At 35.0% G+C, this 17,422-nt stretch overlaps 1 protein-coding gene across 1 annotated transcript in view; it reads right to left on the minus strand.

The window, feature by feature from the left end:
* Window positions 1–17,422, minus strand: part of COL24A1 (collagen type XXIV alpha 1 chain) — a 404,395-nt gene that overhangs the window by 120,115 nt on the left and 266,858 nt on the right. The window contains exons 32-35 of the mRNA XM_042952735.1: window positions 14,752–14,805; window positions 5,142–5,195; window positions 1,834–1,887; window positions 1,332–1,385 (exon numbers count right to left, since the gene is read on the minus strand). Coding sequence (XP_042808669.1) covers window positions 1,332–1,385; window positions 1,834–1,887; window positions 5,142–5,195; window positions 14,752–14,805 — 216 coding nt within the window. The remainder of the gene's footprint in view (window positions 1–1,331; window positions 1,386–1,833; window positions 1,888–5,141; window positions 5,196–14,751; window positions 14,806–17,422) is intronic.

Genomic DNA, 17,422 nt, shown 5'->3' on the forward strand with positions numbered 1-17,422 from the left:
CTAAATCATTCACCTTAACTTCTTTTTTCTCCTGATATCTATAGAAAGTAGCAGGTTTTTGTACGTTTATTCCTACTTCTTTATTTATAAGGGTTATTTGTCAGTATAATAAGCTTGATATAATTTGCTTGGAATAGCTCTGAAGATGATTTAAAGAGTCAGTATTATAAATTCAAAAAAAGATGGTTCCAGAATGTTATTTTTTAGATATTTAAGAGAAATATGTATTCGTTTGTATCTCTGAAAATTTATATAGCTAGACCTGTGTTCCTGAATTCAAAGACTGTAAATACTACAGCTCTTAAAGTTGTAGTACCTTCCTGTACTGAATTAAATGGATTAATATGACTTAATTTAGTTAAAATCAGTGTACCAGATTTTTATGGTCTGTATTTTCTCTTTTACAGGGGAGATGCAACAATAAAGGCCCTGGTACATCAAGAAGCTGTCTTCTTAGATAGAGAACTTCACAGAGAAGTATAGCCATACTCTATGAAGCTATTAAAGTAGTACTGGCTCTTTTGTTACCTGAAATATTTAAAAGTAAGTTAATTAGTGCATCTTTACAGTTGCCCCATTGCTCCCACCACTGACACTTCCATTACCCAACCCTCTGCAAATAAAGTGAAAATGAAAAAGACACCGGGTGTAAGATATATCTCCCTACTTTGTCTTTTAGTATGCGAATGTCTCTTAAAATTATCTTGGGAAAAACTTACCACAGCTTAAAGGCTGTCTATAGTAGAATAACTTCTCTAAGCTATCCAATTATACTTCTTTACAATTTTTTCCTCAAATCTTGATAACTTTGTGTGACTCTAGAATTTTTTTAAACATAGATTGTGATCATTTTTTGCCCTGTTACGTCAGGGAATATCCTGAGAGTTGATTACTATTATTTGTGAATTTCTTCTTTTTTTTAAGTTTATATTTTAAATGTTTATTTACTTATTTTGAGACACAGGCAGAGGAGAGGGAGAGAGAGAATCCCAAACAGGCTCCATGCTCAGCACAGAGCCCATTGAGGGGCTTGATCCCACGAACCATGAGATTACGATCTAAGCTGAGATCAAGAGTTGGATGCTCAACCGACTGAGCCACCCAGGTGCCCCTGTGAATTTCTTCTTAAGGTAACAGTAGTGACAATCACAGTGACTCTGAATATGTGTAAAGCATTCTGCAGAGTATACCCAATACCAAGAAAAGGATGTATGAGTTTAGGACTCCAAACACTACTAATACAATGTGGGCAGGGTTTTGCATGCAGCTATAGAAATATGAAATAAGGACAAATGTTTTCTTTTATGCACCAGAAAGGTTTAGATATTTACCCGTAACCCTGGTTCTCCAGCAACTCCAACATTGCCTGTAGGTCCAGCATTTCCCTGAAGAAACAAAGGGAAAGATTAAACTTTTTTTCTACTAAAACAACATGTCTAATAATTATGGAAGGCATATCATGAGGATAGGAGTTTTAAAACACTTCCCAGTTTTTTCTTTTTCCTGGATTAATTTTTTGATAATATTTTGCCCCACTAGCTTTATCATTTCTATTTCTTCTCTCTCTCTTACACACACACACACACACACACACACACACACACACACACACACACACAGTATAGGTAGATAGATAGATAGATAGATAGATAGATAGATAGATACTTTTTTCTGACAAATATTTTTTCTGACTTACTTGAGAACACTTCCCATTTTTATCTGCTATCCTTCACTTGCTTTGAGAATTATGGGTATTTGTCAAAATGTGGCAAACATAGGGGATTCAGTATTGAAAGTTTAGAGACCATTCCTTTTACTATTTAGAAAGGTTACCTTTGCACCTGGTTCACCTTGCAGACCTGCTTCTCCCTCAATACCTGAAGGGCCCTAGAAGAGAAGATTTGACACATTGTCTGGATATATTCCTTCACCAGTTGCAATGGCAATAACAACCTTATAAGAAGATGGTAGTAGTTTTTAGCCCAAGGGTGAGATACCTATGTTCAGGAAAGTATTTTGCTGTTACTTTATAAACATCATCGCATAAGACCAGATAATTCTGGGACCTTTTAATAGTTCAAGTGGTAAGACGACATCACCTAAGTTAGAACTTTTAAGACCAGTTTCTTCAAATTCTTCCTCTCATATTTTAATCCTTGGTCCTCATATTTTAATCCTTGGTCAAAGAGAAATCACTTCCCATTTCCTCTTCTAATTTTCTACCCTCATATTCTTACATAATATTCTCTGTTTTTTCACTTTTTACTCTTCCATCCATTTCTGTTGAGCCCTTTGGAGCACATTCCCTTTAAAAATTTCAGTTTTCTTTATTCATTTTATAAAAAATATCACACAGGGGCGCCTGGGTGGCTCAATCGGTTAAGTGTCCGACTTTGGCTCAGGTCATGATCTTGTGGTTCATGAGTTCAAACCCCATGTTGGGCTCTGTGTGGACAGTTGAGAGCCTGGAGCCTGCTTTGGATTCTGTGTCTTCCTCTCTCTCTGTTCCTCCCCCAGTCGCACTCTGTCTAGCTATCTCTCTCTCAAAAATAAAGAATAAAAAAAAAATCACACAAAGGTGATATGAGTTAATTCACATTATGAAAGATGTTTATGGTATATTTTCCACTTTCCTTTCATGGGTGGGTCCAGTTGGGAAGCACTTGGCTCCTTTTACCTTGAAAACGTAAACTTCTTACAACCTCTGGCTATCTGTAGACCTGGAGCTCCTATAATTGCTATTGTATTGTTTTTTGTTTCAGAGATGCTTCAGGGATGTTTATCTTGTTTTGAGTATATTAAAGATACCCTCCCCACTCCCCTTCCTTGTTCTACCTTCTTCTTCTCTCTCTTTCACGTGTATGTATGTATATGTGTGTATGTATAATTACAAACACATACATATGTATTTTGTAATTCCCATGTTTTTGGAATAGAGAGGTAGTTTAAAGCATTCACTCACAACACTATCTTGACCAAAAGCTTTCTGTTTCCTTTCTACCTTTCAGTGATTCCTCAGTAGTTCTGATCCATGGGTGATACTCTTTCATAGAACTATTAGAGCTTAAACTATCTTTTATGTCATAGTATCTATCTCATAGGGTGTTATGAGAATCCATTAATACAGCAAAGCACACAAGTTCTACTAGGCACATAGAAAATGCTCCATAATTGTGGGCTATTATAATTATCATTAATATAATGCAAATTCATAGTTTCCTTCTAAAAGCTTGACTTTTAGTAAGATATATCTGCCCTTTCACTTGCTTATAGTCATTTCCCTCTCCCATTATCCTCAACCATTATTCTAAACCAGCAAATTTCCCTCAACTGACCTACTCAACCCCTACTTCTTATCACAACAGAAATTATGTCTCCTACTCTGTTAAAAAAAACCTCAAGTTATTAGGTATGACTTTTCTCAGCTTTCTTTAGGCTCAGAGGATGTGGCATAGTATAGGTTATCAGCATTAGTTTTTGAGTCAGATGTGTATTCAAAGCCAGGCTCTACTAATTCTTAACCTTGGGCGGATTAGTAGATGATGATCCCCATCTCCCTGATAATCTTCTCTGATCTCAGGAAAGGTATTGCCATCCATCCTGTTGCACAGCCTAGAAATCTGGGAATAATTTTTCACTCCTCTTTTCCCTTTACTTCCCATATTCTACAAATATGAATTTCTACAAATATGAATTTCTACAAATGCAGAATTTCTCAAATCCATCCACTTCTTTCCTTTTCTATACTTACTACTTTAGTTCAGAAGTCCATCATTTCTTGCCTGGTTGAATGCAAAGGCCCTTTAGTAGGTATACATGGCTTCACTCTTGTCTTCTCAAATATATCCTCTAAGCAGCTGCTGGAATTATCTTCCAAAGATATAAATCTGACTTTATCACTGCCCTGCTTATACCTTACAATGATTTAACACAGCCCATAAGATAAAATGAAACAAAAAGGCAACCTAATGAATTGGAGAAGATATTTACAAATGGTATATTTGATAAGGGGTTAATATCCAAAATTTATAAAGAACTTATACAACTCAATACCAAAAACCAATAATCCAATTAAAAATGGGCAGAAGACATGAATAGTTGGCCAACAGACACATGAAATGATGCTCAACATCACTCATCATCGGGGAAATACAAATCAAAACTACAATGAGATGTCACCTCACACCAGTCAGAATGGCTAAAATTAGTAAAACAAGAAATAACAGGTGTTGGCGAGGATGCAGAGAAAGGGGAGCCCTCTTACACTGTTGTTGGGAACACAAACTGTTGCAGTCACTGTGGTGGGGTTTCCTCAAAAAATTAAAAATAGAAGTACCCTATCATCCAGCAATTGCACTACTAGGTATTTACCCTAAGAATACAAAAAACACTAATTCAAAGGGATATATGTACCCTGATGTTTATAGCAGCATTATCAATAATAGCCAAATTTTAGAAAGAGACCAAATGTCCATCTACTGATGAATGGATAAGGAAGATGTGGTGTGTGTGTGTGTGTGTGTGTGTGTATACATACCATGGAATATTACTCATCCATCAAAAAAGAATGAAATCTTGCCATTTGAAATGACATGGATGGAGGTAGAGAGTATTAAGCTAAACAAAATAAGTCAGAGAAAGACAAATACCATATGATTTGACTCATATGTGGAATTTAAGAAACAAAACAAATGTTCACAGGGGAAAAAGGAGAGAGGAAAACCAAGAAACAGACTCTTAACTATAGAGAAAAAACTGATGGTTACCAGAGGGGAGGTGGGTGGGGATATGGGTTAAACAGGTGATGTGGATTAAGAAGTGCACCTGTTAGGATGAGCACAAGGTGTTATCTGTGTTGAATCACTATATTGTTCACTTGAAACTAATATTACACTGTATGTTAACTGGAATTTAAATAAAAACTTAAAAAAGAGAGAGAACTTTATGTGTATAAAATTAGGTTCACACAACGGTCATCCCTACCTTTAATGGAATTTTAGGCTTTGTTTTCTGAATATGAAACACAACACTACAGAATTATTCTTTAAATATATACTTAATGTATCAACTTTACCTTGAGGAGTCTTATAAAAAGTACTGAGTACTAGTGAAATAACAAGAAAGAGGCACAAAAAAATTACCTCAGCACCCGTTTCTCCAGGAGGTCCAGCATCACCTGGCAATCCTCGTGGTCCCTATATTAAGATAAAATTTAAGATCTGAGAATCAGAGTTACTCTGTATTTCAATTAACATATGCATCTAAATATGTAATTTATAATATATCATATGTAATAGAATACATAATTCCTTTAACAATGTATTACTTTACTTTTGTATAAAAAATTATAACTTTATAGTTGATTTGTGTGCATGTGTGTGTGTGTGTGTGTGTGTGTGTGTGTGTGTATGTTATGTGTATGTGAATAGTATTAGGCTATGTTTGCATTCAAAAGAAAAAGAAAGAAAGGACAGTACCTTTCATTCCCTAATTCACTCATCTCTTCAATAAACATTTATCAAGCACCTAATAAGTATGAAATATGCTAAGGGTTTTCAAAAGTTACCTTATTTAGTGGATATGACAATGATATTTCTACTGAATATTCCTGACAAATATGTGACAAAAAAATAGCATTTTTAAAGAAGCAAATATATGACTTCCAATGAAATAAAAATATGTTGTAGCTTATATGGTATTGAGTGAGTCCAGTTCAACAATATCTCTGTTTCACATGAACAGATGTAATAGTGTTTACCCATATGAGATAATCACTAAGGTGCAATAAATGCATGTTGGGGCCTTCTTGGGAATCTTGGTCACTGTAATATTGAATAATATAATTTTAAGTAAACAAATATTGAATAGTTTACTGCATAAACATTGGATTGCTGAACTTAAAGATGTGTGGAAACCATTTCACTGGCTAGAATTATTTTAGATTAATACTTATTTAGCAACTACAATATAATGCTATTTCTCCAGCCATCCAAAGAAGCTACTTGCAGTTTTTGACCTTTTTAGAAAGCTCAAAGAAGCTGTTTCCTTAGATTAAGAAAAGATAGTTAAAATTTTCTATGAGATTATGCTCCCTAACAATTTTGTGAACACCTCACTTTAAAAAAAAGTGTAGTAATGGGAAGGAAAAAATGTGCTATCATTGGTTGTTTTCAACTGTTTTCTTAATTGTTACAGTCAGTAATGTTAATTTTAACATTTAAAAAGTATGGCAAGTACCAAAAAAAAAACCCAGATTAAGTATATATTAAGTATATCTACCATTCAGAGGTTACACTGTAAATATTCTCGCATATTTCCTTCTAGCTCTATTGTGGGGGCATACTTATAAATAATGTAATTATCTGTTTTATGCTTAAGATTCTATTTTGAATATAAATATTTTATCATGTTGTTGTAAATACTTCATAACAACTTGTTCAACAGATACATAATATCCATTCATCTCATATTCTATAGTACTGTAATCTAGTCATTTTCTTAATAACAGACATTTATATTGTTTCTATATCTCCTTTACAGTAAATATTACTTTACTAGATTTATTATATGCATGTTAGACTATTTATCAGTGAATGTTAGGACCTGTAACATCAGGTGATATTGTCAAATAGCTGAGATAAATATTTGAAGGCTAGGGTTGTAAGGTTGCATAAGCCATTAAAGGTATTAAGAGGTCAATGATGTTTTTCATTTATGGCTCATTAAATATTATGTATAATATTTTAAAATTTATGAATTCTCCTCAGAATGTATTTCTACACTGTTATAAAGATGCTGAGAGAAACATGTCTGTGCAGATGTCTTTGTGTGTATTCTGAATATTCTCCCTTAGAAGAGAGTCTGAAATGTACCATTATTTAGTCACAAAGTCAAGTACATTTCCGGAAAGGTTGCAATAACTAACTTTTCACAAGAAATACATAAAAGTAAAATCTATTTCATTGAATTCATGCCAACACAGAATATTCATTTTTAAATTCTTCTTTAATTTGATGGACAACCTCTTATCTTAAAATGTGTATTAGCAAGGCTGAATATCATTTCTGTTATTTGTTTATCAGCTATCTGTAATAATCTATGTATTACTTAATCATGTCTTTTGCCTATGTATTTTTGGAGTCATTTATAAAATTTGTATGAGTTTTTTATGTGTTGTGGACACAGACTTTCAGGCATCCTATTTTATTGTTAACGTCTGCCCAGTGTGTAGTTTATCATTTTATTTTTAAAATATATTATTAGGGTGCCTGGGTGGCTCATTTGGTTAAGCATCTGACTCTTATTTTGACTCAGGTCATGATCTCACAGTTTGTGGCTTCAAACCCCATGTCGGTCTCTGATTCTCTCTCTCCCTCTCTCTTGGCCCCTCCCCTTCTCGTGCACATACTCTCTCTCAAAATAAATAAATAAGTTTAAAAAATATATTGTTAAAGATAACTTTTTTCCCACTAAGTGTGATCACTGTTAAATCTGTTAATCTTTTAAGACTCTTTCCATCACAATTAAGATGAAAACATCTATTTCCATTTAATTATTCTATATTATTTCTTTTAAGCTTTTTAAAATTAAAGTTTATTTATTTATTTTGAGAGAGAGAGGCTTAACTGACTGAGCTACCTACGCATCCCTAATACATTAATTTTAAAAATCGTCAATCTTTTAGTTAGGTAATAATTTGACTTTCTACTTAAGTCTGTTTTTGGGTCTCTTAATGAATTTTTGAAGTTTTCTTCATATGTGCCCCATCCAACTATCATTAAGTTTATCCTTATGTATTGTGTTTTGTTTCTATATACAGTGGGATATTTTTTCTATTATATTACTTGTACACAGAAAAACTTATTTTTTAAAATATTTATGTCTTGCCATTATATTACTCTATCTCAGTAATTAAAAAATACAGAATTAAGTTTTTAGGTTTTACAAGTTTTGGGGGCTTATTTTAAAATTTCACTAAGTAATAATGCTTTCCTTTCCTTATATTATCATTTCTGTGTCATATACCACTACACTAGCTAAAACTTTTTGAATAATGTTAGAAAATATAGTGACCGCGATCTTATTTTGTGGCCTATGTTTCTAGAGTTTTAGTGTTTCTTAGCAGGTTGGGTGAGAATACAAGATAAGCTACTTTCCCTTATTACAGAACTACGCTTATGTTACTAGAATATTTTGTTTTAACTAATAAACTTTATTTCTTACAGAAATTTTAGATGTATAGAAAAATTAAACAGAAAGTACAGAGAGTCCCCATATACCACCCCTGCCCAGTTTTCCCTATTATTAATATCTTGTATTTGTTACAGTGGATTAACCAAGATTGACACACTGTTACTAACTGAAGTCCACAGTTTACAATCTGTGTTCACTCTGTGTTGTAAGGTTATAGGAGTTTTGAGAACTGTACATCATGTCTCCATTGTGACAGTATGATACAAAATAGTTTCACTGCCTCCAAATTGTCCCGTTTTCCCCCTATTCATCTCTGGTCCTCTTCCCCCAACACCTGGCAACCATTGGTCTTTTTAGTGTCTCTGTAGTTTTACCTTTTCCAGAATGTCATATAGTTGGAATCATAAAGTATTTATACTTTTCAGACTGGCTTCTTTTACTTATCAGGATGCACTTGAAAGGTCCCTCTGTCTTTTTGTGGCTTAGTAGCTCTTTTCTTTTTATTGATGAATAATATTTCATTATATGGATGTATCACAGTTTGTTTATCCATTTACCTTTTGAGGATGTATCAGTTGCTTCTACCTTGGGCAACTATAAATAAAGCTGCTATAAATATTCATGTGCAGGTTCTTGTGTGGACATTAAATTTTCCACTTGTAGGGGCACCTGGGTGGCTCAGTCAGTTGAGCGTCCAACTTTGGCTCAGGTCATGATCTGGCAGTCTGTGGGTTCGAGCCCCGTGTTGGGCTCTGTGCTGACAGCTCAGAGCCTGGAGCCTGCTTCAGAGTCTGTGTCTCCCTCTGTCTCTGCCCCTCCCCTGCTCATGCTCTGTCTCTCTCTGTCTCAAAAATAAATAAAAACATTAAAAAAAATTTTTTTTACATTTTCCACTTGTTTTCATAAATACTCAGGAGCATGATTGCTGGATCATAATGGTAAGAATATGTTTAGCTCTGTAAAAACCTGCCAAGTTGTGTTCCAAAGTTGCTGTACCATTCTGTATTACCATCAACAATGAATGAAAACTCGGTTATTCCACGTCTTTGTTAACATTTGGTATTGTTAGTGTTTTAGATTTTAGCCATTCATATAGGTATGTAATAGTATGTCACTGTTTTAATGTGTACTTCTTTAATGACATATGACAAGCATATTTTCATATGTTTCTTTGCCATCTGTATGTCTTTGGTGTAGTGACTGTTCATATCTTTTGCCTACTTTTTAAACGGATTGTTTGTTTTATTATTAACTTAAAAAATTGTAAATGTTTATTTATTTTTGAAAGAGAGAGACAGAGCACAAGACAGGGAAGGGTGGAGAGAGAGGAGACACAGAGTCTGAAGCAGCATCCAGGCTCTGAGCTGTCAGCACAGAGCCCAACGTGGGGCTGAAACTCACAAACTGTGGGATCAGGACCTGAGCTGAAGTCGGATGCTTAACCAACTGAGCCACCCAGATGCCCCTCTTATTGTTAACTTTTAAGAGTTCTTTCTGTATTTTGTATACAAGTCCCTTATCAGATCTGCATTTTGCAAATGTTTTCTCCCAGTGTGTTGCATGTCTTTCATTCTCTTAATATATCTTCCACAGAGCAGAAGTTTTTAATTTTAATGAAATCCAACTTATCAATTTTTCCATTCACAAATAATGCTTTTGGTGTTATATGTAAAAAGTCATTGTTAAATCCAAGATCAGTGAGATTTTCTTCTTATGTTAACTTATAGAAGTTTTATAAATTTTAAACTTAGGTCTATAATCCATTTTGAGTTAAAATTTTTTTCAAGTATTTTTGAAAGTTGTATTCTGAAACCTTGTTATTTTTTTAAAAGTTTTATTTATTTATTTTGAGAAAAAGAACCAGCAGGGGAGGATCAGAGAGATAGAGAGAGATCAGGGGAAGGACAGAGAAAGAGAGGGAGAGAGAGAGAATCCCAAGCAGGCTCCGTGCTGTTAGCACAGAGTCCCAACCGTGAGATCATGACCAGAGCCGAAATCAAGAGTTGGATGCTTAACCAACTGACCTACCCAGGCGCCCCACCTGCAACCTTGTTATAACTGCTTATTGGTTCCAGGAGTGGTTTTTGTGTATGTGTGTCAATTGTTGGGGTTTTCCACATGGTTGAGTTCATACCTACTTTGTTACTGTTTTCTATTTGCTCCTCTTGTTCTTTGTTTGTTTTGTCTTCCACCCTTTTTTTAGCCGGCTGTGAATTTCAATTAATTCCATTTTCTCTCTTATTTTACCATATCAAGTATACTTCTTTAAAAAATTTTTCAGTGGTTTCTCTAGAGTTTGCAATGCACATTTATAATTAATTCAAGTCTATTTTCAAGTAACACTATATCACTATACTTATCCATAAAATGTGAGACTAAATACACTGTTACAATTACCATTTTGTACCAATACCTGTTCTATTAATTAAGAATAAGAAAAACAAATGACTTGATCTTACTTTTATATATTCCTTCTAAAGCTTTTCCTTTCTTCTGTTTCTAGAGTCTCATCTATATAATTTTCCTTCTCTATGAAGAACTTCTTTTAACATTTCTTACAAGGTTGGTCTACTAGTGACAAATTCCAACAGTTTTTGCTTGTCTGAGAAAATATATTTCTACTTCACTTTTGAATTCCCAGTCTGAAAATTTCTAAGTCTCTGACATATCTGAGTCTGTTCATGATGCTTGCTTTGTCTCTTCGGACTGTTTTTTCCCCCTTTTATCCTGGTATTTTGTTGTTGTTGTTGTTGTTGTTGAAAGCCAAGTAAGATGTAAAATGACCCGAGGTAAATAGGTCTTTAGTGTAAGGTTTTATGTTATCTGGCTGGGAATTAGGCTGTGTTTACTGTTTGCTGCACTATGGTATCAGAGGATAAATTTCCTCCTAGTGTCATTGTGTTTGTCTTGTCCATTGTCTTCAGGCTTTCCCAGAGACACCTTTAATAGGGTTTGTGTCTGTAGTTCTTTTAGCTGTAATCCTCAGCTAGTAAATAGGAGCCCTATTTATGTGGTGGTGAGTTAAGGTGGGGGGGTGGGAAGAAGCATTCTATAGCTTTATGATAATAGAAATGGCTAGGGCTGGGAATTGTTCTTCCCAGTTCAGTAGGCTTTGGTGAAACCCCAAACAGTTAGCTCTGACAAAACAGGTTCCCTTGAGGGCAAGCCTTGTTAAGGAGAACAGAGAACTCTGGGTATATTTCAAAGTGGTTATTTTTCCCATCCCACTGCTAGATGCAGAAATAGACATTTCTCTGAACTTTATAGTGAGAACCTAGCAGGTCTCCTGGAGGTAAAACTCAGTAACAAGTGGGGCCTTCTTAGGAGCCTCTCTTAGTTTTTTAACACTTAAGATACTCTAAACTGTGTCTTCAGCAATTTGTCAATTATAATTTAAAGTGCTCCTACCATCCAATTGTACAGGCTTCTGCTTCTGGTAAGCTCTGGTTCTCTCTATCCTCCTGTCTGTCTCTCCAGTTTTCAGGCAATAGTTTGTCCTTTGACCTCATTGATCTAAAAAGAATTGTTGATTTTCAGTTTGCTAGGCTTTTGCCTTATTGTAAGAAGGGGAATGGCAGCTTCCAAGTTCCTTACAATTCAGACCAGAAATTGTTTTATTATAAATTTTAATAAATCAAGAGTAGTTGTTGAATTTTAATGAGTACTGGTTTTTAGCATTTTCCCAGTATGTCTGTTATATGTTATAATAAGGCTTTCTTAATATTAAGTAATTTTCCTTTTGTAATTCCTCTTTTGTTTCATCTTTCACTTCATTCAGTTAACTCTTTGTATATAGTTGATTTTACTTGATATTTTTGGTATTTAATTGAAATTCATCTCTAGCCTTTCATTTTTTCTTTTTCTGTATGGCTTTAGAATTGTCAAAATTTTACTGAGACACTGATATAGGATCTTCTTTCATCATTTGTTTCTAGAACTTTTGCCATTTTTAATATCTTCATGAGTAATTTAATGTTAGTTTTCATCAAATACTTTTAATTAACCTGAGAATCCTGTTAATTATCTTTTAAGGTAAGTGGAAGTGACTTCTGGTACTCAACTAAGGAAGTGTACATAGAAAATAATATTTTTTAAATTGGAGGGTATATTCTAAAGCAAGCTTATCAAGAATTGACTTTTTTTAAACTATAGCATTCCCCTCACCTTCCTTTTTAAAGGCAATTTTCAATGTTTAAAGATAGCAAAAATATTTATTTGGGTCAGCCAGACACTTAGGAATCATACTTTACATATGGAAATCTATCTCCTATAGAGTTTATATCTCCTTTTGAATCTTTTATATCCATACACTTCTTTTTTTCTGCTAATCAAAAGGGTTCTACCATCTCTTACTTGGATTATTGTAACAGAAAGCAGTTCTTGTCCATTCCTAGTTCCTTCCAATTTGTTTGAATAATCTTTACAACACAATAATATCATCAGAAAACTAGCCCTATCTCTTCAATGACATTATTTTCTTCGTATGATAAAACGACAAATCCTTGGTAATAGGGCTCATAAAGCTACCTGTTTTGTTCTCTGCCTCTTTTGCCATCCTTTTCTTACACTTACTTCCTACCTGACTCTGTGCCCCCACCATGCTAGTCTTCTTTAAGATATTCAAATAAATATCCAGAGCTTCCTCTCAGCTCATGTTCTCTCTAAAATGACCTCTCCCCATCTTTGCCTAAGTAACTACTATTCATTCTTCAGATCCCAGCTCAAATGCTCCTCCTCCTGAAGCCTTCCCTAAGGATAGTTTCTCTGTTATACATTCTCTTAGAATTGAATGCCTGTACTTCACAGCATTTATCTCAGTTTGCAATTTTCCATTGTTCTCTGTGATAATCTAATTAGTACATATTTACATCATTAGACTGAAACCTCCATACTTAACCACCATACTCCCAGTGCTGATACTTAATGAATATTTGTTGACTGAATGAATGAATGGTCAACTATCCAAACCCCAATATTGGCATTGCAATGAGCAAATTAGTTTGAATCTTGTCTGGGAAAAAGACAACTCTCAGGGGTCTTGACTATAGAAAAGATGTGGTCTCTCTTAGTATTCTTAAAATATAAATCTCCACATATCTTCTGTGTCTCTCATTTTACCAGTTTACTTCCTTTCTTTTCTATAATTTAACTAGGCGGCTCAAATATATAAAGCAAAGCCCATAACATCCATTATAAGCTTATTTGCATTTTATTTACCAGACCCACTGACCCAGTGACCTGAATGTCAAGTTTTAGGTGCTATTAAACTATTAAATTGTTTATACTTATAGTAACAAACATATTCTTGTATAAAGCCTAAGCTATTGTCTCTGCTGTTGGCATAGCTCTTTTGACATACTTTACTTAAATGTGTTCCTTATTAAGTTAGTTTCCATTGCATTTCACTGCATCTAATATTACTGGCTGACTGATTTTGCTTTTTGGGTATAAGACCTTTTGTTAATTCAGTTTGACAAACATACACTAAATTGATCTAATATGCCAGGTATTATACCAGGCAGGATTATAAACATGAGAAAAGTGGTCTCTAACTTCAAAGAGATATAAAATTTTTAGAAGAAAGAGATATTTAAGTAAATAATGTTAAAGACGGTTGCATTATTTTTGGTCAAATAAAGATTAGGATACAACAAGAGATACAAAACAGGGAGAGAACCAAAAAGAGTTCATTTGATAAACATCATTTTTAAAATTCTTTATTTGGAGAGATTTATATTTAAGTTAAATGTTTACTTCTTGCTTAGAGAGCTTACACCAGAGATTAAATATGTAAAGGAGGAAATGAACACAATTTGGTAAGAATAGCTCTTTGTTAAATTTTCCACTTGCTACTAGCTAAATGAATTATGCAAAGGCCACCTGTAAACCTTTGGGTCAACTAATAGATAAGATCAACCCAGTAGAATTTCCAAGACTATATTGTATTATAAATCTTACAAGCATGTTATAGCATATTACACCTAATACTAGTAACCAGAAGAATGACTACATAGGAAATAAAGAATAAGTTGTGAGAAAGTCTTTCCTTTTAACAATCATTTTCCATGGAAATTTTGTAATCGAATCACATTTATGAAATTGTGATGTAAGATTTTGCATTACTGGTGTACCAACGTTTCTGTCATGTTTGTGCATTTGGGCCCATCAGATGTAGAGTTTGGCTTCTTTGTATGGTATTTCATTACAGAATTGGCCACAAAAATATGATTGTGTGTGTGTGGCAGTGTAATAATCATTATAAGAACAGCTAGCCATTCACAAAGAAAATTTCTGTGAGTCAATAACACAGAGCTGTCTTTGTTGAAAATAGAAATATGTGACGTTTTAGCAGTTCCAGAGAGATAGGAACATTTGACAATATAAGACCAGAAAGGTAATAAAAACTATATTCACAGCAAAATATTTTCTATAGAATTAGGTGTCCATGATAAATGCTGCTTTCAAAAATGTACCACCACAGTACAGGAGGGCAATAACAAGAAGGTAAATGTATATTATGAGGAAAACACAATTAGAAAAATATAAAGTTAAACTTACTGGTTCTCCTTCAAGTCCTCTTTCTCCTGTACTCCCAGGGGGTCCTTGTAAACCCTGAATAAACAAAGGCAAAATTTGAAGAAAAAGTGATGCTTGAAAATGTTTTAGTTTCCTTACCTCAGCTTTCCTTTACAATCCTCCCACCTAACTTTTCTGTCAACCTCTATTCTCTCTTTTCTTTTTGTGGTAAAATATACATAACATAAAGTTTTCCATTTTAATACTTTTTTAAGTGTGCAGTTTTGTGGTATTAAGTACCTTCACATTGTTGCACTACTATAATCACTATTTATTTTCAGAACTTTTTATCTTCCCAGACTGAAATTCTATCCCCATTAAAAAACATCCTTTCTCCCTCCCCAGTTCCCCTGGAAACCACAATTCTTGTGTTCCGCCTCTAATTTGATTACTTAAAGTGCCTTATATAAGTAGAGTTATACCACATTTGTTCTTTTGTCTCTGACTTATTTCATGTGGCATAATGTCTTCACGTTTCACCAATATTGTAACATGTATCAAAACTTTCTTCATTTTGGGAAAGGAGGAGATGGTAGTGGAGTGCGAAAACCCTAGGCTCACCTAGTCCCACAAATACAAGGTAACTATAAAAATCATCCTAGGTACCCCAAAAATCAACCTGAAGACTGAAAGAACAAACTCCACAACTAAAAGGAGAGAAGAGGTCACATTGAAGAAGGCAGGAAGTATAGAGACGTGGTTTAGGGGAGAAATGGCTCCCTCCCCTGGCTGCTGTGTAGGGGAGGGAGTAATGGTTTTAGAGAAGGTCAAGAGAGAGAGAGGAGCACACAGGGGAATGCAAAATGAGAATGTTTCCCATACTATTGGCTTAGGAAATCAGAAGGGCTGAATTTTGTGAGTTTTTGCACCCACTGGGGCTTAAAGCCTAGAATTTTAAAGGTTAACAGGCTTGGCAGAGATAGAGCCTGAAAAGCACTGCACTGCTCTTGGACAGAAGGCAGGCAGACAACCTAGGGGCATACAGTGTGGAAACAGTAATATGAAGAATTCCTCAGGCACAGTGGGGAGATGATTCACTCTTCTTGGAGTAGGTCTCTGAGAGGCAGCTTTCAAGGAGATGCCTCTCCACTTCTCTGGAACAAAGTTGCTGCCAACACCATTTTTCTCCCCCATCCCTCAGCATAAACACAGAGCCACCTGCAGGAAAAAGCACAGTGCTGGCACTGTCTGCCTACCATGCTTACACTAAGCCCCACCACCCTGCACTCTGGTGGAACTGCCTTTCTCGGTCATGCCTGCCTCAGTCCCAGTGTGGCAGGCTCCTCTGCAAGAAGACCAACACAAATCCCTGACCACACCACATCTGCCTACTAGAGAGTTTTGCAGGGCCTCAATTCTGGTGGAGGTGGTGACAGGTCTCATTTCACAAGCAGACTAGAGAACACCTAGTTACATCTCACCACATTCAGGCCAAGGACCAATAATTGCCCACAGCAGGCAAGAGGAGCCTCTGCCGATGAACAGCCTGAAGGGTAGAGCAGCTGGAACAAAATACCAGGGCATATGCAGCACACACTGGAGACACTCCCTGAAGTGTCAGGTCCTGGATACTAACTTATTTCTTCATAAGGTCATTACTTTCAGGAACAGGAGACATAACTGGCTTTTCTAGCACACAGAAGCAAGCAGAGACTTAGACAAAATGAGAAGACAGAGGAATTTATCCCAAATGAAAGAACAAGATAAAGTTGTGGCCAGAGATCTAAGCAAAACATATATGAGTAACATGCCTGATGGAGAATTTAAACCATGATGAGGATACTCGCCAAAGTTGAGAAAAGAATGGAGGACATCAGTGAGATCCTTATCACAGAGATAAAAGAGTTAAAAAAAAGAATCAGTCAGAGGTGAAGAGTGCAATAAATAAGATTAGAAACACACCTGATGTAATGAACATCAAGTTGGAAGAAGCAGAGGAATGAATTAATGACCTAGAAGACAAAATAATGGAAAGCAATAAAGCTTAACAAAAGAGAGAAAGAAGAATTATGCAAAATGAGAATAGGCTTAGGGAACTCAGTGGCTCCATCAAACATAGTAACATTTGTTTTATAGGAGTCCCAGGAGAAGAAGAGAGAAAAAAAGGGGCAGAAAATTTACTTGAAGAAATAATATCTGAAAACTTCCCTAATCTGGGGAAGAAAATAGACACCCAATCTAGGAGGCACAGAGAATTTCCATCAAAATCAACAAAAGTAGACCCACATCAGACATATCGTAATTAAATTTGCAAAATTTAGTAATAAAGAAAATATCTTAAAAGCAGCAAGATAAAAAGAGTCCTTAACTTAAAAGGGAAAATCCATAAGGCTAGCAGGAGGTTTCACAACAAAAACTTGGCAAGCCAGAAGGGAGTGGCATGATATATTCAACGTGCTGAATGGGAAAGATCTGATGCCAAGAACACTCTATCCATCAAGGCTATCATTCAGCATGAAAGGAGAGATAAAGAGTTTCCTAGACCAACAAAAGCAGAAGGAATTCATGACCACTAACATAGCCCTTTAAGAAATATTTGAAGAGATTCTTTGAGTGGAAAGGAAAGACAAAAAGTGACAACCTAAAGGCAGGAAAAACACAAAATCAGTAAATCAGTAAAGGATACAAAATATAATAACATACGTAAAACATG

This window comes from Panthera leo, chromosome C1, assembly GCF_018350215.1.
Source record: "Panthera leo isolate Ple1 chromosome C1, P.leo_Ple1_pat1.1, whole genome shotgun sequence".
Classification (NCBI taxonomy): Eukaryota; Metazoa; Chordata; class Mammalia; order Carnivora; family Felidae; genus Panthera; species Panthera leo.